The sequence below is a fragment of the Nymphaea colorata genome, chromosome 4, assembly GCF_008831285.2.
Source record: "Nymphaea colorata isolate Beijing-Zhang1983 chromosome 4, ASM883128v2, whole genome shotgun sequence".
Taxonomy (NCBI): Eukaryota; Viridiplantae; Streptophyta; class Magnoliopsida; order Nymphaeales; family Nymphaeaceae; genus Nymphaea; species Nymphaea colorata.
This window is the reverse complement of record NC_045141.1, coordinates 20,192,327-20,215,660: the sequence shown is the minus strand read 5'-3', so window position 1 is coordinate 20,215,660 and position 23,334 is coordinate 20,192,327. Positions and strand designations below refer to the sequence as shown.

The 23,334-nt window shown below is 37.4% G+C and overlaps 2 protein-coding genes across 6 annotated transcripts; both read right to left on the bottom strand.

Annotated features, from left to right (window-relative positions):
• Nucleotides 1–290: 290 nt before the first annotated feature.
• LOC116252993 (OVARIAN TUMOR DOMAIN-containing deubiquitinating enzyme 12-like) lies at nucleotides 291–11,907 on the bottom strand. Of its 3 annotated transcripts, none has more exons than XM_031627677.2 (11): nucleotides 11,433–11,907; nucleotides 8,410–8,784; nucleotides 8,152–8,327; nucleotides 7,372–7,445; nucleotides 6,692–6,746; nucleotides 3,518–3,592; nucleotides 3,371–3,399; nucleotides 3,191–3,239; nucleotides 2,570–2,654; nucleotides 977–1,033; nucleotides 291–623 (listed from the first exon to the last, which is right to left on the bottom strand). In XM_031627677.2, exons 2-11 carry the CDS (start codon nucleotides 8,723–8,725, stop codon nucleotides 562–564), a joined length of 978 nt encoding a protein of 325 aa, XP_031483537.1. In that variant the 5' UTR covers nucleotides 8,726–8,784; nucleotides 11,433–11,907; the 3' UTR covers nucleotides 291–561. The 3 variants fall into 3 exon arrangements, with proteins under 3 accessions (XP_031483537.1, XP_031483535.1, XP_031483536.1); XM_031627675.2 differs by having other exon boundaries at nucleotides 3,326–3,399; nucleotides 11,433–11,905; XM_031627676.2 differs by lacking the exon at nucleotides 11,433–11,907 and adding an exon at nucleotides 11,246–11,420 and having other exon boundaries at nucleotides 3,326–3,399.
• Nucleotides 11,908–16,486: 4,579 nt separating this feature from the next.
• LOC116252832 (serine/threonine-protein kinase PCRK1-like) lies at nucleotides 16,487–23,334 on the bottom strand. 3 transcript variants are annotated; one of them, XM_031627398.2, is made up of 5 exons: nucleotides 23,125–23,334; nucleotides 22,050–22,462; nucleotides 19,403–19,663; nucleotides 17,979–18,101; nucleotides 16,487–17,320 (listed from the first exon to the last, which is right to left on the bottom strand). In XM_031627398.2, the coding sequence occupies exons 2-5, from the start codon at nucleotides 22,434–22,436 to the stop codon at nucleotides 16,799–16,801; spliced, it is 1,293 nt and encodes a 430-aa protein (XP_031483258.1). In that variant the 5' UTR covers nucleotides 22,437–22,462; nucleotides 23,125–23,334; the 3' UTR covers nucleotides 16,487–16,798. The 3 variants fall into 3 exon arrangements, with proteins under 3 accessions (XP_031483258.1, XP_031483257.1, XP_031483256.1); XM_031627397.2 differs by lacking the exon at nucleotides 23,125–23,334 and adding an exon at nucleotides 22,676–23,118; XM_031627396.2 differs by lacking the exon at nucleotides 23,125–23,334 and having other exon boundaries at nucleotides 22,050–23,118.

Below are 23,334 nucleotides of genomic sequence, written 5' to 3'. Positions count from 1 at the left end.
AAGTTTCTAACTGCAAGTTCAGTTCAAGCTTGGCCGAGCTTTAGTATAAACTTTTGAAGCTTAACTGGAGGTCGAGTTTGCACACCAAATGCTTTGAGCTCAGCACAAAGAAAGCATGGAGAAATTGCCCTGCAGGCAGATCATGGAAGGTATTGATCCGACGGTTTGGTATTAATGGTGTCCACCAAACTTCAGAATTCTTCATTACTGGCACGACATTAAGATCTAAGGACAAGCCATTCCCTACGAAGACATTATCTACTTCATGATCATCATGAAAAGAAATCATGTATAGCTCAAGAAAATATGAACATCTTTTATTCATTGAAAAGAAAGAATCATGAATTATGTTCTCTCTCTCTCCCTCCCCCTCTCTCTCTCTACAATGTCAAAAGAGGAACAAGAGGTTGTACCATTCATTGAAGCGCCTTTCTTACCAATGTCAATTCACATAAGAACACATAAGGACGATAGCTTCATGTCTTCCACAGATCTCGACTGAGGAATAAAGGAGATAAATAAACAGGTGACGTCCTATAAGCAGCTGACATCCAGAACACATCAATGCTTATTACCAAAGTGCCACCACCTTCTTTTCTTCTTAGTTTCTGAAACAGGCACATCTGCATCCACCACCAAGTACGCAAAAGAACATTTCAGAATTTTCTCATTTTATTCAAACAAAAATGAAATAATGTTCTTTCTATATATTTCATAAATCCTAAATGAGGGGAACCTGATTTTATATATATATATTTTAAACCACTAATTATATAGACCTTCAGTTATTCCAGTTATTTGACTTTTCATGATTGCTTTAATTTTATAGACCATAACTTTTTTTCCCATCACAAACTGTGGCCAACTACCCACAACATTGGTAGATGAGCCCAGCAGCATGTGTGCAAAAAGAAAACTCACAAACTTGGACATTCATGGACTTAATAGCTGCTTTTAAAGAAAAACAAAATTGTACCTCCCTCCGGATAGATTGAGTTGTAATGCACTTCAGCCCAGAAACTCAAGAAGATCACTGCAAGACAATATAATTAGTTAAGCAGACCGTGAAGTTCAGAAAGCTTTTATTGAAAACCTAAATACGCAGTACCAATTGGAAAAATAGCAGCATAGGCATGGAGATGAACAGCGTCAATCAGTTTTAGCTAACAAAGGGAATGATGTCAGATAGAAATTGCCGGTGACACTAAGTTGGAGATTCACAAATTCTAGGTAATCAGCTGATGCTGTTCAAACCCAAAACTAAATCCTTGATCCTACAGAAAATGGGAGAAAGGTATATGATGTACAGTTTCCAACAGAAAAACAACTACATTTTCAAACATGAACGCTGCAACTGTCATATAAACAACATTAGCTGATTGGTGGAAGATGCACTCATCAACAAATGAACCACTCTTGAAAATGATCAAATTTCAAAAAAACATTAAGTTGCAAAGTATAAATCTTAATTGGTTTCATTCTTCTAATTTAAAGAATGAAGAGGACCTGAATGTTCAACAAATAGTGACCATATTCCCTAAAGCAAACTATTTCAAGGGGGGTGGAAACAAAATTGACAAGACAAGGATATCTTGAGCCAGAAAGAGTGGATTGAAAGAAATTGACACATCTTGAACTTGTAAAGTTAACAAAGCCGGAATTTCTTGAGACGGTCGAAATAGTTAGAGGCCTCTTCTGCAGAACATTATACAGGCAAACTTCTGATCAACGTAAAATTAGGGACATTTCTGAAGCTTTGCCTAAACTATTGGCATTTAATGATAAACAGTTTTTTTATGAGATCCCATTGCCATCTGATAAATATCATCCTCAACTTAATAACACAATGACCTAAATATGCTCCAGAATGCTGAAGTAAATCATCCCTCATGCTGAAAGAAACCAGTAGACTGGACAGCTCATCATTTCTAGCAATACTAAAGGATGAATGGATATATTTACAAGAATATCTGCCGTGTTCCATATGTCAGGACTTAGGAAGTTTGTCCCTCAAGCGATACTTGAACTTGAAAGATGAAAGAGAAACCAAACATAATCAGCTTATTCAAGCCACCAGCAAGCCTGGAAAGAGATACTGCTTGAACTTGAAAGCAAAAGGTGCCTCATTTTCAACACCTTTTCAACTAGCCGGAACCCCTAATGTGAAGCTTCGTTCAATCAATTGATCATAAATTGGGAATATTAATGGAAAAAATCTCAATAAGCTCTGGATAATACAATAGAGAGAATGAGTAGCACTGCAGCATGGTTCAAGCAACCATATCCACATTCATATTCCCATTCCACAGTGTTGAAGCCAAAACCAATTGCAGCCATGTCAATTCAGATATTCAGAAAACCACCAACACTGAGAGATGATTTTTGAGCTTGAACTGTAGAAATGCTACTATGAAGGATTACAAATGCAAATAGAAACTTCAAACACTTGAACTCAAAATTTAGTCCACTAGAGAAGAAAATGGTTGAAGCTTAACGAACTCAAACTCCCACATCAGTTATCAAGATTATGCAACCTTTAAATTAAATTTATAAGCAATTCAATAAGTACCTCTCTCTGATTTCTGAACACTTGGCAATATTTCGATGAAGCAAGTGTCTTTGAAAGATGTAAATACACATATTTTTACTCCATACTGCAACAACAAACAGAAAAATAGCTATACTTATGACCAACAGCATTACCAGAAACAACAGCCAATAAACTAATGCCTGGAAAGCCTGTTCACACATTACAATCACATGAAATAATCTCTCGCCAAGATAAATAGTTCAGACAGTATTCATAAAATCTGGTAAATAAAAGGACATTTAAACAGCTACAGGGAATGTTTCCACTAAATAAGCAGTAACTGCAAACGTCATGACCCAAGTTTTTTATGGTTGATATTATTATGTAGCAAGATCACTAATAAGAAGCAATCAGACAATTTTCAATCAAAAACAAAAAAGATTAAAAACACTGCAAAATAAGTTTAACTTTTACAAAGATTTTTGCAGAATCCAACCATGACAATGCATAATGTAGCTCCGAGAAAAAATTCACTTACTAAACAATAAAAAAAATATTGTTCATGTTTCCTCACAGTAATGTTTAAACAAATATCAGATCCATTACAAAATATAAACGTGCAGCAAGAAGGCAAAGATTAGTTAGGGTAGCATTTCATACCCAATCAGCAGCAGCCTGCAATGTTACATGATCACCCCATTCCCCATCCCTGTCCTCACCAAAAAGGAAAGAGTAAATTTTCTAGAATAGATTAAAAAATTAATGAAGTTGATGAAACAAAGAGGAAAATCATACTTGGACATTTTTTTTATATAATCATCATAAGCCATTGGCACATACCCAGAATAAATATCTGGATCGGCTTTGAGCTGCAACGGAATTATACAGAAAAAGAAAAACGGTTAAAAAAATATCAGCCAAGAGATATTTGGGTTTACAACTAGGAACTTATTGTCTAGAACTATGAAACGGAAAAAAACAAAGAACCTGATTAACAACTTGCTCTCTAACAAACTTGTGATGCTCAGCAGTGCGATAGAACTGATCAGAGAGTGCCCGAAACTGAAAACGAAATAAATAAAATGAAAAATCTTAGAGTAGAATGCAATGACGCCTATCAAATCTATAAATTGTTTGCGTCACTTCTGAATAAAGAAAATTTTTCTGACAACAGGCCATGCATCAGCCAGTTAATTTGATACTTCTTAAGTTAGGCCCTAAACCTAAGAGCAAAAATGAAATTTCTCAAAACCTTTCTGCTTAAGCACCTAGCATTTGTCAGTAAGTTCATGTTGAACTAATCTTTGCAAGCAGAGAGAAGAAAAAAACAAAGACAAGCAAGAAGTCAACAGAATATATCAGAAGGAATAAGACAAAAAGATTAATCAATGTGACTGAATATAGAAAAGCAACAAAAAACTAAGTATAGCATTTGCTGATGGGGGATTAAGTTATTTATATACGTGTAAAACAATGAGTTAAGAAAAAATAAAGTAGATAAAAAGTTAAAAGGTTTCCTATGTAAATGAGAAGGAATTAGCATATCTGAATAAGTAATATGCTTCACACACAAAGAGCAACATGAAGACTTTTTATAAGGTCAGTTGTGCTAACTAATAAGAAATCATGCAGGAAAAAAATCCAATAAGAAAATCAAGAAGAGAACCCTAATAACTTTCAACGAATGGTAACAAAATATTTGCCACCAATATGTTAAGAGGCTAGCTTTTCACATGAGAAAATTTGTAAGCAACCTTCTGCAGACACTCCTAGGTAAACCTACTAAAATCATAATCAGAAACTTGTAATGTTTAGCAGGATTCTTTGAGAACCAGAATTGCATTGTATTCTCTATTTATTGCATCACAATCTGCAACAACTCATCTATTTTCGTAATTCAAGCCACAAGTTTTATACCCCACATTTGATAAAATTTTCTGCTTATTACCTGATGCAAACACCAGAAAGAACAGATTTAAAAGTGTGGCACTGCCCAGATTTTTCTTTAATTGTCAATTTTTTTAATATTTGTTACATGGCTATGTCACATGGATATAGATGAGAGACGAAGATAATTCTGATACATTTAGTACAAGAGTAGTGGAACTAAGTTACACAGAGCCTACTGTGATAGTTACTCTTACTGTTTTCTCTCTTTTTCTCTTAAACATTAATCCAATAAATTGTGCTGTATGTGTTTATTTTAGTATTTTACCTTTTTTCCCTTTGTCATTAGTTAATGCCTAAAGAAAGGCTAAACTTTTCCAGGAGCCTGGTGCATAGCTTTGACTATAACATCATTGATTGCAGCAACAGCACTCCAAAAAGGCAAAAACAACATTCTGCATGAACCTAACAAATAATTCACTTGTACCAAAGTGGAAAGATATTCATCTTCTGTACAGACAGAATCTACAGTAGCCACATTCATGAATTCAGATATGTTGAAATAACAAACACAGGTGAACCTATATAACCATATGTCCCAAAATTAACTATTATCATCCAGACCTACAATGATCAAGCCGAGTATACAAGCTTGGAGAATAACTTCAAAAATCCCCCAAAATAAGAAAATATTCACAGAATAAAGCATGTCATAAATGAGCAGAACCTCAATGTCACAAAGAGAATGCACCTCACTAGAATATAAAAAAAAATCATTTCACAAAGTGTAACCAAGTTTCATATTTGATGAAGGGGCATAAGCCCCTTATGTGCAACAGAGAAAAAGAGGAGGACTACCTTTTAGGCTAGTCCCAACAGCTAGCTACTGAAAATTGGACTGCCTAGTGGCTAGTTTGATATCTCACAAAAACGAAAAGGAAAACAAGAAACACAAAAAAGATGCAGTTTTTTATAAAAGAAAAAGAAAATAAAATAACAATACAAAAATAATAAGAGAAGACAAACAAACAAGTAAATATACCAAGAGAGTAAATCAACCCTACAAACCCTTTATACATCTTTATTGACACACCATGTCATGCCAGTGCATCAATTTCTCATTCTCCTCCTTTTCTAACAAGGGTGCATAAGATTGCAGTGTGTCAAATCAATCTTATAAATGCCACATAAGCTTCATACTTTGCTGTGTGAACACGTCGCACTCTATCTTCTCCTTATGAAGAGGCATGTGAGGTTTGTAACATTGTAGTATAAAGGATTATTTTCCATACATACATACACGTACATACATACATTCATACAGATATATACATACATACATGCATACAGATATACACATACACACATACACACACACATATATTGTTTGCATAGTAAATCTTAATCAAAATATGCATATACACAAATTGATGCACACACACACAATGGACTACAAGATATTTTACATAGAGTTCTCTTAATCAATGTAAACACCAATATCAACATCCCAACTCCCATAGTGAAAACTCCATGATGTATCTATTTCCTGCAGTGACGTGTAACAGCTGGGCAGGCAAAGTTGCAAACAGGTCTTGCTGAACACCTTCAAGGAGAGAAGTCAGTTGCTGATAACACTCAATATTTTGAGAAAAATCAATTCCATTCTATGTATCTCCAGAATTAGCCTTTTAAGGTTTTCCAGTGACTGTACATTTGGATAGTTTTCCATGATAACCACTTTTAGCAGCGCTTTGCACTCAAACCATGAACATTTGCACAGAGAATAAAAATTTGTTGAAATGTATAAACAGGTGACTGAGATGAACTTAAATGGCAATTGTGGCACTTGTACCATTATCTTACTGGAATAAGCTGGTCCATATGAACTTAATGGCAATTGTGGCAACTCTACCATTATCTTACTGGAACAAGCTGGACAAATGAAGATTCAGATGTCATCCAGGTAATAAGGATGGACTAATTAGGATTAAATTTTTACAAGACCTAATGCAGGACATAATGAATTGGTAAAAGATTTTTGTAACAAAACAAAAAGTAGACATGCCAGTTTTGACTAAACTAAAACCAATTCAACCAAAAACAACAGGAAGTCATGCACCATCATGCTTAAATAATAATTTTCATGGGAGAAGAAATCACAAAAGTGCACATCAATATGATTCAGTCAAGATGGAAGAAGATGCTAAGAGCTATTTTATTCTGGATATTTTAAAGAAAGAAAAAAGCTCCTGTGATGAACCCATGTCAACTGACCTGACAATTTCCATCGCCTTGAACTTTAAGTTCAATCAAATCATACAGCTCCAATCTATATGATAACAAAAGAAAATTATCATCTCTCTAAATGGAAACCTCTCGTCAAGCATAAGCAAAACAAATGAAATGGTTATTAGTTAAATAAATACTTATTCAAATAAAATGACATAAGTACATTAAGATGCTATAAAGGTTTTCCAGCTAAGCACATCAAAAGTTTAAACTCGATAGCTTAGATATTTTCATTTAAAACTTGAGGGCTAAAGTTCATGCCAAGCCTGACCAGCTTGACTGAGGTTGGGGATGCTCATGCTCCTCAGTAATCTTGAATGGAGTCATTTAACCAGAAAAACAGCTTCCTGAACATTTTTACAGGAAAGATAAAGGATCTGAACCCATAACCGTGCATCTTAAAGAAAAATCCAGATACCGAGTGTATTTTTGCATAAAAAAACATTACTACTGTAGATCATCTCTAGAACAAGATTTAGACCAGACTGTCAACCTCTTGATTATCTTAAACAGGATGGAGATCAACCGTGCAGACAAAGGAGCCTTAACTCAAACTTAACTGTTGCTTGTTTATTAAACAAGCATCCAGCAAACCAAAAAGCTTAGTGCATTGCATGGTGCCAAACTGGTCCCAGATTTTCTTAATAGACTACTAACGTGCATACCTGGCTAGCAATCTGTGGTGGTCTGAAGTTGCCTCATCCACTGAAGGAATTTCTCCATTAATTCTAGGGACATGCTGGATTTAACATGCATAATAACTTGTCAGTGAAATATAGCAGGCAGGAAATTGTTTATGAGTAAAGTGAAGTTCACAAACCGCAGTGGCCAGTTTCGTTAATACCATATTTTAGGAAGACTGGAAAAGTAACAATAAAGTAATGCGAAATAGTTCCGTATGCATGCTTAATGAAATAATTTCCTCAACCTTCAACGGAAAAAGTAATTGAATGGCTCCATCAATTAGGGAGTCTGAGAACTACTAAGCATTCTGTCAATAAGAAAAGAGGAAGAGGCACCCCTTCTTTATGATGCAGATCTTTCCAGTTGAAGCTGCAAGTGCTAAAACCTAGCTTTGCATAGTTTTGGTTGCTGTGAGTTGTTTTTTTGCTAGCAACTTCCAAATTATTTGCAAATCTTAATATCCAACTTTCATGTATGCTAAATAAATCCAAATACATAATGTAACCTGATTCAAAAAATATTGATTTAAAAGGTACATAAATTTTGCCTGTTAATCCCTCTTAGACATTACCATGCAGATCTAACATATACCCACAGATGTTGAGTTCTTACAAAAGAAATTAAACTAGATAGAGAAGAATAACATTGCTAATGATGCCATGGTCCCAGCCAGTTATCTGAGATAAAGCAGATTTAGGCACAGCTGGATATATATATATATATATATATAATATATATGGAGAGAGAGAGAGAACGCTCACAGGAATGGGTATCATTTGAATCAACCTCTTTCCAACTTCACCATCCAATGACGAGGATTCATCTGCTAGCTCCAAAGAACTATAACTACTCTCCTCCTCATCACATGTTGTGGTATCAGGGCTTGAGCATGAACTGGGGGAGTTGTCATCAACTTCTTCATGTTCATGATCAGGTCCTGCAGTTTGTAATTATATCTCAACATTTTTAGTTGGCTGATAGACAAGAAGACTAATAGTAGCTGCTACTACAATACTCACCTGAGGGACCAAGCCAGTCTTGTGCAAGAATAGATGCCTGCTGATGCTCTTCGTCTGAATGTCCAGATCCAGAGGCTTCAGCAACTGCAAGCCGTCTGAACTCTTCTTGAAGGGTATATGCAATCACTTCATCATTCTCTACATTGCAATATTGATTGCCAAACTGGTCGCCCCTTGGAAATTCCTCATTATAGCAAGTTGGTTCATTCTGAGTAGCACTAGCATAGTACGCTGAATCATATAGATGATTATCACCAGCATCAAGGAGATGGAGGCCCCACCGAACAACATCTGAATCTGGCTCGCATGTGCCCATTGTTTTTTGTTTACGTTTAGCCAAAATTGAAGTTGCTTGATCCCGTAAATAATTGATTTCTACAATCAACCAACAAGATAACTAAACAACAGAAACCATAGTCTTCCTTCATGTATTCACTAGGGATGCACAGTCTGAACTCCAGATTGAAACAAATGCATCCCAGAAGTACTAATCAAATAATTCAACTTGAGGGAAAGAAGGGAAACGAAACAAAGTATGGATGATACCAGAATCCAGCTTACCAGACAAAATACATCAAGATCAAATGCCAAACAGCAACCATGTTTAGTGGATGTGCCCAAGCACGTTAGCAGATAAGAGTTAAATCACTTGAGACTAAAGTAACTCACAAGTGTCTTAGGCACTAAATAAAGAAAGTATGCTCCATTGATGGAGAAGCAGACACACGGATCAAGTTCAGCAGTGCTAGCAGCACAATGAGTCATCTAAAGCAGTTTTGTTTAGATATTGGCTGTTTCAATCAAATTCATATGTTTATCATGTGTAAATCCTTTTAAAATCATTAATTTGTTCAACATTGATGCTGATTAGCTCCAATATATGCTCGGTATAAAAGCCTTCATCATGTAAAGATTTTTCTTTTATTTCAGAATCTTATGCATTGATATGTTGATTGAGGCTTGTCCGTGATTGAATTGAGGCTTATTGCCTGCATCGAATGACTGTTACTTTGCTGCTATATATGATTGTCGTGAAAAACCCTGAGGGTGCCTGCACAGCATCTGGCATTCATGCCAGATACACTACGGAAATTTAAGTTTTTGCACAGCAACTTTAGGGACGATACTGGAAACCTAGCATGTTAAGCCAAATTCTAGTATTATTTCAACTACTACTAGACAAACAGTTTTATACTTATTTCAACAAGAACCAAAAAAATATGAAACTCACAAATCTCTGATATTTTTTTTCTTTTATTGTTATCACTGTCAAAAATTTTTGAGATACGAGTAAAGTGCCAGTATTAAGGATAAACAAAGGGAGAGTGACGATTCCTAAAAAATGCAATGACACATACAAGGGCAGAGGGAAGGGGTGGGCAGGGGCCATGCGACAACCACCACCAAAAAAAAACTCCACCTCACGTTTTAGGGAAAAAAAATTATGCTTATATTTTTTGAAATTTTTAACTTGGCATATGTAAAAATTCTGAAAATTGTTATTCGGCCCTTGTACAAATTTTGAAAAATATTATTTGGCCCCCCAAAAAAGAAAGTTTCAGGCTATGCCCCTGGACACATACAGAAATAATTGTACTTAATTTTCTTTTCCTTTCTTTCCCAGAAAAGGGTACAGCATGAGTATAATCTTAGAAATGCTAATGTGCTCATTCTCAATATGATTTTTATCAATAATATCTTTATTATCATATTACTTTCATCAACAACCATAAACATTTTTATGGAGATTAGTTTGAGTTAGACCCACAAAGTGCACGTGCTGAAATAAGATAAAACTAAGCTAATCTAACATCTTCACATAATCAATGCAGGTTTATTAAATTTGGGATATTTGTATCATCTATATGATTAGTTTTGGATATTTGTACCATCTTCATCATTAGAAACTCATGATAAAGTTCTCCAAGCCTTCTATAGATATGGAATTCGAATGCAAGTAATTCTGTTCATACAGCTATACGTTTTCATGTGGCAGCAGCAGTATCATGCATCTTTATCTGTCGCCAACAGCCATGATCCAGTCTCTCTTTTTCTTTCAGAGGGCATGTAATTATAGACAGACAAAGAAACAAGATCACTGTAAGATGCATTTTCAGTGTGAAAGAATTTTATCATGAGTTACCACAGAACATCAAGTTCCCAAGCTTAGTAAAGCCAAAGAAAAAAAGTCCGCATGACTTTTCCTTTATTTGTGCAATAACTATCTTTCAAGATCTTTGGCTGAAAATCAATTCCAGTTGCTTGGGCAGTTTGTTATCACACCATATGTATTACTAGAATTCCATTTTTAGCCCATGAAAGGCCAGAAACTATCCATGATAAGAAGCAAAGAAGAGTCCAGCAGATGCTGATTCTGAACAATATTAAATTTTTGAACGAGAATACACCGAATTCTGACTAGTAGACGCAAGCGGTAATCATCCTACATTTCAATGAACTCATCAGGCATCTCCATCCTTCTTCTTCTTCCATACAAACCAATGGCCATTAACCCAGTGGTTCAGCGACGTGAACAAGCCAAGAAGAAAGACCAACAAGAGAATGCAAAGAAATCATCACGCTATAAGCAATGAGATGGTTAAAGAAACTTAAAATCACCCAATTGGAACAGCCATGCAGAGGCGAAAACCAGAAAATCTACCTAGTTGAAGAATTCACCAAAGAACAGAACCACCACGATCGCATACTCTTGCATCAAACAGACTAACTCACGCACCCAAATTTCAGAAAGTACAAAAGGCCAGTAAATTCAGAAATTCAAAGCTCCAGAAATACCAATACAAAGATTGGAAACTTCAAAAAGCAGCAGACATACCAAAAGAAAAACATAATCGTCACCACGGTAGTAACGAATCACCAGTAATCACAAATCCAACACGTCCATGCGACACTCGAATTATCCAATCAAACGTATCAACAAAGCCCATCAGACACCCACCAATTCAAAAAACCAAAGACATTCGAAGAAAACCAGAAAACGATATTGCAAAAGAAAAACTTACAATTTTAACCGTTCTCTTTATGCCACCCAGGATCAAGCTTCTTGAAAACAAATTTTGACCGAAACTAGACCGGTACAAGAGATACGTGCGAAGTCGGTACGCCGCATGTAGACGAACAAGAGAGAGAGAGAGAGAATTTGTTCACGGGCTGGCACACGGAATATCAGTCTTCAAATTAACGTCACCTCAAACTTTACCCGATCGAACGGCTGAAAGTGATTCGTGTGTCCGGTACGACACCTAAGGCCGTCGGATCTCTCGGTGTTTACGAGACGAGGCACCTCCTACAACCCCCGTTGCTCGCACCCCCTCGGCTTCGTACCCAGATTCCCTCCTGACTTATTCTCTCTCGGAGCCGTCGATATTGACCAAGAGGCGATCCTGGACGCTCGCCTCCTATTAAGGTTAAGGAAGAAGGGAAGGATTCGATACTTCTTCGGGACTCGTGGCCATGGCCTGACGTCTGCACCCTGCAGCTCACGCGGATTTATGGAATTTTTCTTGCGTCCATTTATTTACAATCATTTTTGTTGGGAAGCAGATCCAGATTCATAATTATTGTTTGAAAATGAATCAGAAGTTGCTTCTTTGGGTGGGTATGGTCCACCATTTTCAGATTTGCTTTCTGAGTTTTCACCATTATCAATCAATGGCTCTAACTGCTTGTTTTGCATTGGACTTCTAGGGAGGCTTGAAGATGATAATTGATCAACAACATAATACCATCATTTCATTCAGAAATGAATTCGATGGGAAGAAAACTCCCAACCCTGCTTTTGCTTTATAATCATCATATCAACCGAACTGGCCCGCTTATCAATGAAGCAGGCTTTATGGCCCGGGGGCGCGGAAATGCATCGATCACGGAATTTGAGAAAAACCACAGAGACATTTAGTTGTAGAGATCACCATTCATCGTCTCATTCATCACCACCTTTCCTTTTGACCAATGTTGACAGCTTTCTTTTGTTTGTCATGGGATTCGGTTTGTTTGCTGGTACCCATGAGCTTACATCGGCTGTTAACTTTATTCTTTTATTTGTATTTGAAATAATTGAAATGTTTATAGTATTTAATAAATAAATTACATTGTTTTTTACTCATTAGTGGATTGCTCGAACCAAGTGATCTATTTCATGTGAATGAAATGCACAGCAAGTTTCATGCATTTATTTTTGTTCGTTCAACGTTCGAGGCAGCGTGTAGTTGCCACAATTTGTTTAGCTGCCACAAATTGTTTAGATACTCGTGTTTAAAGTGCAGAAAGAGAAAAAAACAACCTAATCTTTTCTTATATTGCAGGTTATATAAGATTGTTAATCATGAATTTGAGATCTTCAGAGTGATATGAGATGCTTAGGATTTCATACCAGAGATGCTTAGGATTTCATACCATGAATTTAAATTGGACCTCTCCTCTCGATCCGATCTTAAATTCATGATTTTAACATGTAGCACGAATTTGAGCTACTGAGATCCTCAATTTACTTAAGCTAAGAATCTCTCAAAGTATACATTTTTATGCAGCCTCATATTTAAGATCCAATGCTATCAAACTCAACCTTAGAGTCTCAATTCAAAGCTTTTAGATTCATGATTTCTAACAAAGATTTGAAATATCATGCTTGAAAGATGCATGGATTGCACTACATATGTGTAAACTTTGCATCATCAAATCCATGGGTGTACTTCCACCACTCTGGCTTGATATCCATGGATTTATGGCTTTAAAATTACAAATCTCAAGTCCACAGTTTTGTTAGTACCATGAATTACAATATTAATTGTTTCATTGTTGGAACCAAACGTTTTTGTTCCATGTGTTTCGTGATAAGAGGTGGAATGCACGCAAAGTTTAACGCATGAGTCAGCACGTTCAGCGTATCCAGAAAAGACTCGATGATTATCCAAAGAAAAAAGAAACCAACAAGAATTGGATAAAGGTTTTGGACCCTAAGCCCAGACCCACATGGTTCAACCGGTGGGTCCAGACCGGTTTCCTTAAGGAGGTGTGCAAGAGTGACCTGGCTTCACCTGATCACCCCTACCCATTAAAAAAAAAAAAAAAGAAGCAGATTCCGGGTTTAGGATCCAAGGTCCATTTGCTTGTCACTTTTTTCAAATCAAAGTTATTTGGATCCCAAGTGGAGAATTCTGATAACCTCGAGATTGGATATTATATTCCATGTTGGTGACCCATCAGCTCAAGACAGCCGTCCGCAAGAATGTGGCCAAACTTTAGTTATTGAAAAAGCGGCGGCGCTTAACCACAAGTTTGGACCACTGAGATCTCATGCTTGAGGGATCAGGCTTTCGAGGTAGGGAAAAATCCAAAGTAGAATAGAAGTATTTAGGTTTTTAAGAGGGTGTATGAATGATATTTCAAAATCAGGTTTTGTTTTCAAAAACCAGGTTTTTGAAGTGTTTGGGTCCCATCAAAACTGGATTTGACGAAAACCCACTTTCGACAAAATCTAATTTTATGAAAGGGAGTGAAAGACCTGGTCTCCTTTGGATTATTCAAAATCCAAGTTTTGAATGTGTTGTCCAAACAAGGAAGACATAGTCTTTAAAACTCATCCAAAAACTTGGTTTTCATAAAACATAGCTTTTACAAAACTGAGTTAGAAGAGCGTGTCATCCAAATGCCCCCGTAAATCTTATATCGTTCAACTTCTTTTGAATCTGAAAACGGAATTCCAGAACAAAGTTCTAGAAAGAAACTTCGGTAGATCATTCAACTTCTTTTGGATCTGAAAACAGGATTCCAGAACGAAGTCAAGAATCTTCGAACGGTTTTCGGTCAGCTCGGATAAGTTTTCCTTCGTTCACATTATCCGCATCCGTGGCAATCAAACGTGTCCTAATTACAACTAATTGCGGCTCACTGGGCCCTAGACGATTCATGTATTGGCTTGGACCCAACCATCTTGAAACACCAATTCAACTATCATGACGGCGTTTGATGGCAAGTTTGTCAGTGATGACAATGGTGGAGAAGAAGATTAGTTTATATAATTGAAATGTTTCATTGGGGAAACCAAACGCCGAAATTTTGTCCATGCACAACTAAACTTGACTTTTTGTCATAAAGAGAAAAGTCTCACGATCTTTTTAACACAAAGTCAGCTCACTTTTTTTTCTCTTTTCATAACTTGGCACGTAAGGAAGCGAAGACCACAACACGCTTTAAGTTTCGCAACCGACAAACGTGAAAGCAATGGCTCTCACCTGCTCCTTTTTAGCGTGATTCCCATTGTTTCCTCCACATTTGGCGGTGTACGTGTATCTCCTTCTTCCGCAATCATAGATTGGCATTTACCTTTGTGGCTCGTTTGGCTTTTAAACCTTGCGGCATTGTTAGTTGGATGCGTTTTCTACATGTCATACTTTTTAGTTTATAACATAATTCGACATACTTTAAGTTTTTCAAAGTTTGGTGTGCTTTTTGGATGGAGACAGAAATTTAAGGGCCGAACCAAAGCTTTTTAAATTTTGACTAGGGTTAAAATAATATTTTAAAAACTTTTTATATATAGCAAGTGAAATTTTTAAAAATTTACATGTGAATATTTTTTAAAAAATGAGGTGAAGCTAGGGCCCATGCGGGGCCATACCTTGGCTCCACCCCTCTTGCGCCTAAAATGCACTAAAAAATATTAACTGAAATCCATAGTTTTATCAAATTGTAAATTTCAGCAGCCACCTGGATCTCAAATCCATGCTAGTGTAAAAAATGTGGATTTGACATCGGATGAGGAGGTCGGACCTCAAAAATGTGGATCTGAGATTTGCAATGATATGAAATCACCATGGTAATCAAAAGGGACCTTAGACTTGTTACTTCCACTTTTATTAAGAATGTGAAGCCAAAAAAAAAAGAAAAAAAAATGAGTTGGGTATTGGCAAGTTTCATGAGCTTTATTTGTAGGGCTTTTAAGAATATGAAATGGAGAAATATATATATATATATATATATATATATCTTTTTAAATTGTCAACTTACTTACTGGGGTTCACTTGTTGGCCATTGTTCATAGTAGTAGTGCCAACAAATGTTCATATTGCTCATTTGTTCCGAAACGAGATTTGAGGCATGTTAAAGTGACGATCGAAATTGAGTTTCTGTAAACCCAAGTTTAACAAAATGGTGTCTTCCAAGGGAGTTAAAAGCTTGATTTTTTTCTCTAAGTTGTTCATAGAAAACATTGTTTCAGTCTTTGTTGTCCAAATACACAAACCATCATGTAAAATCCATAGTTGTACAACTTGTTATACTTCATCGTGGTATGGTACCTTCTAGGCTTCTACCCGTACCCAAATCTATGACATAGCTGGTGTCTGGTGATGAAAGGGATGTATGATGGAGCTCACCCAAGCTCGTGACTCGGGTACCTTTCCTAACTCATGGTACCCCGTGGTGCACCCACATGAATTCTCTCTTTCTTCTGAGATGATGTTTGCTTTCCTATCAGATGACGGTCATTACCAATTTTTCCAAAACAGGGGACAAGAAAGAGAGAAGCCCGAAAGACTTTCGCCATCAATGGGTGCTATTTGTATGCATGGTTCACTGTGACGCCTTCCTTGTGAGAGATTTCAACCAGCAACGTCGTTGAGGTCAATGGTCAGCTCATGCATGCAGAGAGGAGCAGAGATTTGCTCGATGTGGCCGCAAATTAGACAAAGAAGTCCAGTCGTGGCCTTTCTCGTTTCCGGCTTTCTTGGACCTTTTCCTGTCTCCATTAATGCTAAACAAGGGAAGCTATTTGCATGCATGGTTCACTGTCACGCCTTCCTTGTGAGAAAAATTTCAACCAGCAACGTCGTTGAGGTCAATGGTCAGCTCATGCAGAGAGGAGCAGAGATCTCCTCGATGTGCCCGCAAATTAGACAAAGAAGTCCAGTCATGGCCTTTCTCGTTTCCGGCCTTCTTGGACCTTTTCCTGCCTCCATTCGTGCTAAACAAGAAGGGCAGGTATGAACAACACACACACACATACACAGAGAGAGAGAGAGAGAGAGACGGACAGAGAGAGAGAGACAGAGAGAGATTAAGGGATTAACGTTACGTTCCACCCACAAAGTATGAACAGCTTGAAGGAGGCCTTCGCCCCTTTGGGGTCAAAATAAACGCATTAATCTCCATTCAAACATGATACTAAGCCTGTAGATCGTCGCTTGGCTAGTGTGTGCAGAAAAAATTGCAAATATATGCAAACAAATGCAAATGGACATAGACATGTACACATACAGCTCATTTTCTGTAACGTTAAAATACACAAACGAGATGATTAACTTAATCTAAACCTTGTTGGAGAAGATGGCAGAAAAAATTTCTGATAGGATTAGCTGCGCTAAACCAATCAACAGGACCGTATCAATTTCAGCGTCCATGCACACGACACTGATGGCTCGTTTTCCACACTTCTTGCATCCAAAACATTCTTAGATTTGGCATTTCCGCTACCAGATTGGGACTCATGACCATTCACTGAAGAATTCTTCGGGCCACTTTGTGGGTTACCAATTTCTGCAGCTTCTACGATTTGCTTCACCATCTCCAACACTTCACTCATCTTGGGTCGTGATCTAGGCTGCCTAATCAAGCATCTATTAGCTACAGCAGCAAGCTTCTGGGCAGACTTCAGAGAGAACTGTGAAGAAAGTCTCGGATCAATGATCATGTAGAACTTTTTGCTGTCTGATATGTATGGCCTAATCCATTCTAGTAGCTTTTGCTCGCTTCTTGGTCGATTCCTGTCTACTGGGCGTCTCCCTGTTATGAGTTCATAGAGTACAACACCAAAGCTCCAGATATCACTCTTGGTTGTGAGACGACCAGTTTGAATATACTCTGGAGCAGCATAGCCAATGGTCCCAACAACCTGTAAGAAAAAGAAAATCGTGGTCAAGCCATCACATCATCTATGTAGGACTAACAATTTTCAATGAAGTTGCTGAATTCATGTCAGTAATAGGATTCCACGAGTCCAGGGTAAAGAAGTTGATTTCCTAAACCTAGTACAAGGAAGAAAATAAATTAAGAGAAGGTGATATAAAGCTACATGTTGTTTGGGCACTTCTGAGACAAACTGCCGATGTGCATGGGAGGAGGTTACTACATGATTGCTGCCACTCTTGAAATTTGGCTGGGAAATTTAATGTGTACAAAAAATCTAAAGGTTTTGGGAACCACAGAAGAAGACAGGATACGGGTCACAGTAACCTTCACATGACATTCAGCTGTAAGGCAGAGCCACTAATTTTGAAGTTGCATTTTACCAACCCAGTCCAAAAAAGACCCGACCATTCAGTTTGGCAGAACCCAACTTCCCCATAAGCCGATAACTGGTTTAATTTGCACTCAAAAAGGTTGCTAACCAGGACGTAGGACATAGCTATGCAAGGTACTCTGAGTTTTTTCAAAATATCTACATACGAGTATCATTGAGTTGTCCTCACACATGGGGTGTCGCATGTCTTGCCTCAACAATGAAACAAAAAGTCAAGCAATTTCATAATAAAGCATCAAGAAAGCCTTACCGCTGTTGAAACATGACTAAGCCCTTCGCCAGGTCCTTGCCTCGCCAACCCAAAATCAGACAACTTTGCATTCCAATGCTCATCTAATAGAATATTGGAAGTCTTGAAATCACGAAAGATAATCTGCATCAGCATCCAAAAATTAAGATATTGACAATATGATTAACCAAAATCCCACTAGCAGATGAGTCCACACCAATGGGCAGCTTTTACATGGAGAGTTTGGTTTTTAGGTGTACTACAAACTAACTGATCATACTTCAGAGAAAACTTCTTGTTCTATACTGTAACTACACAGAAAAAGGGAAGAAGAAGAAGAAGCTTAAGTAGCATCTAAAATATGAAGCAAGATATGTCCAATAAACTGATAAAGTAAAACTCTACTTCAAAACCTAGTTACAATGACCAAAGCAATCCAAAAAAAATTGTTGAAGCATTCCTCATCATGTGAAAAGCACTAGTTTCCAACTGTGGTGAAAAGATCATCACAATAACCTGAAAAAAGATCCCCAGCAGTCTAATATGTTCTACAACCACAAGATGAAATCGGCCAGTCTGGATATTGCGCTATACTAAAAAAAGAGAATGAAAAATGTTTACTATATTCATGCAGGTAAGATGGGCATGGAAGGCAGGAGAAATATATCTCCACTGTCTTCAAAGGTTCTCATGATATTGCTGCAAGATCAAGTATTATTATCACTTTGATATTTTTAACAAGTAATTACCATTACATAGTTTGAATTTTCCATAACAAATTTCATCAGAAACAAGTCCGTTTTATAACCCAATTGATTCCCAGAAAGAATAGATCCACCAGCAGTGAGTAGCCTCAGGTAACCAAGTTTTCATGGTAGCCACATGAGATGCATTTCTCATGCACCCTGAGTAGATGTCTTTCAGTAAATGCTATGGGAAATGGCATGGTTCTTCAAACACGAATGAAACCTCCAGCTTGCTGGTGTTCCAGCCCCACAAACTAGCCCAGCATTTCAAGAAAGTGCAACACATGTACACATTGTTTTGCATAGCGTAGTATTCAGAAAAGAGAGCTCTTACATCCAGCACTTGTTCTCAACTCTGAGTGCGTGTCTTGGGGGGAGGACAAAAGGGACTTATAAGCATCTCAAAGTCTGCTACATGCCTATATATCATCAAGAATGAAAGACCAAACAGAAAGATAAATTGTGCAAAAAATAAGATCCTTTGAGGACAGAAAATTAAGAAGAATCATCGCCCTAATTGAATCTACACAAATCCTTCCAGGGTGCTGCTCAAAAGTGGATACGCAACAAAACATGACAGAGCAGGTTTGATGAATGGTGCTAAGATAGTTTACCCACAAAATAAAATAAGGTTTTAGTTGGAAATATGATCAGCATCTAGGTTTGAAGCATACCAATGAAAAAAAAATAATGATGTACCTGAAAATCCATCTCCTCATGGAGGTAAGTTAAACCACGAGCGGCACCTAATGCTATTCTCAACCTTGTAGACCAGGGAAGCACTTTAGAAGAACGTAGCGCCAAATGGTCCTCAACACTTCCGTTGGGCATAAACTCATAAACCAGAAGTCGCTGGATTCCTCTCTCATCGTCTTCTGCACAGTAACCCACTAACTTCACAAGATTTGGGTGATCTACCACTCCAAGCACATTCACTTCTGTTACCCACTCCTTGTGGCCCTGAGAAATGAGAAATAAATTATGACATGGAAGTTGTAAATAATAAATGATCATCAAAATGAGTAACACTTATTTTCCAGAAATTCTTATTCCAAAAGGTTGAGAGTTAAGTCCTACTAACAGAAATTCAACTACAAAACAGAAATGTTCATGACAATTTCAAAGGACATTAAGTCATTCAAAAGAACAAGTGCATCCATGCAAGCTTCACATAACGGGAAAGAACATGTGCTTATTGCCAAACTAACAACCAGCTGAAAGGGCAGCAACAACAAAAACTGTGGCCCTTAGTTTTGAAATTTCTCCCTTCCAGTTATCTAATTTCATGGATGACACTCATGTACAAAATGGTCAACGTCTATTTTCAAATGACACTCATCATCCAAATGACTGTGTACCTGCATCTCCTTCTCTGATATCTGATAATTATAGGTCTAAAAGGGATTTACATTAGAAAAGGTATATTTTCCTACACTTATATGTCCAAAAAGTCAACTAATAAATTCATAACGTGATACAACCAACAAGTGTGAGAAAAAACATGGGCACAAAAAAACAATTCACCCCAAAAAAGAAAAAGAGAAAGGGAAATCAGTTGCAACTTGCAAGCATGACAGCCAGGCAGAACTAGCAATCAACTAGGTGCAGCTAGTCGGCGAATAAAGAGCTTTGACCTAGTAGGTTACTGACCAGACTGCTGATGGAGCCTAGGTAGCTGCCTAGTATGTTTATTAGCTAGATAGCATGTGGAAAAGGTCTTTCAGCATGAGCATGAAGGCACTGATGACAGTCTCAACACATTTACAGCTAGCTAAAAATTCCATAATGATACTTCACTACACTTAACTGATGCATGCAGAATTTCAAAGACAGGGTAGTGGGATTACAGCTCATTTGTCAGTGAAAATTGGTTGTCCAATTAAGAGGATTGAAATCAAAACAATTTAGTCCATTGCTATGCATGGTCCAAGTCACCATGTTGCCGCAATATTTATCTTGAGCTGGTCATCGAAACTGTCCATCATTAAACAGTTCAAGGCCGTATTTGAGTTTTTGGCCTTAATATATTATACTGTGAGGATAGAGAGTCAAGGACATGAATGCAGTACTGGTACTTCATTCATGAGCCAATCAGTTCTGAGATATAACAATTTTGTCTAATGTTCATTAAACCTAGAATCATGTTGAACTCATGAGTTTGATATAGAATGCAGACAAGGCCTTTGCCAGCTCCATGAGGCTCATAAACGTCTGCTATCACACAGTTTCCAAAACCTCTTAACTCTATATTACTAGGTTGTGGTACTGTTAATCGCAGGCCACAACGGATTGACTTCTAAATACTGAAAAGAAACAGCAGAAATTACTTCATGCCATATATTCAAAGAGCATCCACTTCTACCTAAATCCAAAAAGGGGAAAGACAGCGACATCAGGAAGCATATGGACTGAATAGTTAGCCACTTAAAGGCCCAGAGGAAGACATAATCTGGCAATATGGAAGGAATTTTTTTTTCTTCTCCTTTTTTGTTCCTCCTGCTAATATGTAAATCAGAAGGTTGGACTCGAATCATTACCTTGATGATAGAAAGGTTCAAAAGGGAGTGAATTGTACATAGTCAATTAAAACCTTTAGATACAATTAATGAGGAAGATATATATAATTATATTTATATATTTATATATATATTATAAATTAATATGTGATAACCAAGAAAATGCATAAAATAAAAATGATAGACAAACAAGATATCTTAGTTAGAAAAGTCAACATTATAGGAGTTGATGCCATTGCAACTCATCAGAAGGAAAAAGTAAACCAAGTAATTAAAACAGGACAAAGGTCATAACATTCGGCTGCATATTTTGAAAATAGAAGCCAAAGGAAAAGGAATCAGTGCCACCATAGCAGATCCAGAATGCATAATATGACAACAGGAAGAGATATCTCACACCATATACTAAATCGAGACATCAAGAGTATAAGGATGAAGTATTTGCCTTTAGCCTCCCCATGTCATCGAGGACATATATACTCTTGCGATCTTTTAATCAATTTTGATATTTAATTAGCACATATCTAGTGATTTTAGAACTAGTAAAATAGAAAGAACATCAAACTGCATCTCAATTTTGACAAAAAGAATATAAATCAGTCAGCCTAGAGCACTCCATACCGACAATTAAGAGACTATGCATATAGCTCTGAAATAAAAAGATAAACAAGAAGTGGACGTATCAAACACAAGAATTACTGATTAATATTTAGTACTGAAGAGCCATTCGTATGGTCATTTTTTTGGAATACACAAACCAAATTCTTTGAGTTCCTGTAATGTTAAAGCGAATCCGTCTGATGCAAACTGTAAATAAAGGAGAAAGATACCTGGAAACCTTTCCTGCTTAGTTGTTTCACGGCAACTTCAAGCCTTGAATCAGGGTCTTCTGCACTTCGGAGAGTTCCTCTGTATACACAACCAAATCCTCCTTCTCCTAACATTAGAGAGCGACTGAAGTTTCTCGTGGCAGCCCTCAGCTCCGGATAAGTAAAAACACGAAGGCAGTTGTTAGGCCTGTGAGAAAAACTAGGCATGCCCCTTCCAGAAGATTCAATACTGATATCTGAGTTGTACTGAGAATTAAATTCAGACCCTGATACCCTCGGCTCATGGTCTGTCGAACCACCGCTGTTGTATCGAGCAGACGCAGGCGCTGACCTTACATTATTGGCTCCTTCCTTCCTCTCCGTAGAGGAAAAACGGAAGCACCTCATAGCCCTCCCCAAAAACCAAACTTTCTCTAATAATGAAGGACCAGAATGCAGCAGCCACAGAATGCAGAACAGGAAATCAGGTGAGTAACAAATTGCAACAGAAGAAAGGACCCAAAATCCTGACGTTCTCCACACCTCGAGACCTCCTTACACATCAAGTCTAAGTGTTCGCAACAAAGATAACGGAAGTGCAAAAATTCAATCTAGAGAATCAACATTCAGTTAGGGAGAACCCTCACAAGAATTCCATCATGGATGGACATCAACTGAGATACCCACGAACCACAAAGCCCAAAACCCCGTAAAGAAACCTTCTGCCTGGATAAAAAATGGAGACCATCAAGTTCCCCACATCAAAAACTGTTCAGATTTGCCGAGCTTTCAGGATACCCAGAAAGAAAAAAGGAAAAAGGAAAAAGAAAAAGAAAGAAACAGGGCAGCTTGAAATTAGGTGACCAACAAACCAAAAATGAGGAGATAAATGTGAAGGAAGATAGTCAGAGTCATAACAAACAAAACAAACAATTAAAACGAACAGACAGCAAAAGGAAAAACAAAGAAAACTATACACAGACCAACAAGAGAAAACAATATGAACGTGACCACGTAATAGAAGGTGTGGTCCTCTTCCCGCAAGTGAAAACGAAAAGTTGAACATGAAAAGCAGTTGAGGGGAAGAAGAATTAACTGCGGCGCCCCTCTTCCTTCCAAGTCAAACTCAAACCAACCAGTATCCATCAAAAAAAAGGCTTGCGTAGATGAGTTCAACACTAGAAGGGGAAGGGCAGGTCGCTTCCTCCGTCTTCTTTCTCCTTTTCTTCTTTTTTTTTTCCTCTTTCTACTTGTGAAGAGATACGTGACTATTACAATACAGGTTGGAAGGTTGGTCTTCGACAAT

Excerpts from the sequence above, each read along its gene's own strand:
- LOC116252993 (XM_031627675.2), bottom strand. The coding sequence starts at position 8,725 with ATGGGCACATGCGAGCCAGATTCAGATGTTGTTCGGTGGGGCCTCCAT. Across the intron at positions 3,400-3,517 it reads GAGAGCAAGTTGTTAATCAG|CTCAAAGCCGATCCAGATAT; the intron begins GTTCTTTGTTTT and ends ATTCCGTTGCAG. Across the intron at positions 2,655-3,190 it reads TGCAGGCTGCTGCTGATTGG|TATGGAGTAAAAATATGTGT; the intron begins GTATGAAATGCT and ends TTGTTGTTGCAG.
- LOC116252832 (XM_031627398.2), bottom strand. The coding sequence starts at position 22,436 with ATGAGGTGCTTCCGTTTTTCCTCTACGGAGAGGAAGGAAGGAGCCAAT. Across the intron at positions 19,664-22,049 it reads TAAGCAGGAAAGGTTTCCAG|GGCCACAAGGAGTGGGTAAC; the intron begins GTATCTTTCTCC and ends CTCATTTCTCAG. Across the intron at positions 18,102-19,402 it reads ATGAGGAGATGGATTTTCAG|ATTATCTTTCGTGATTTCAA; the intron begins GTACATCATTAT and ends ATGCTGATGCAG.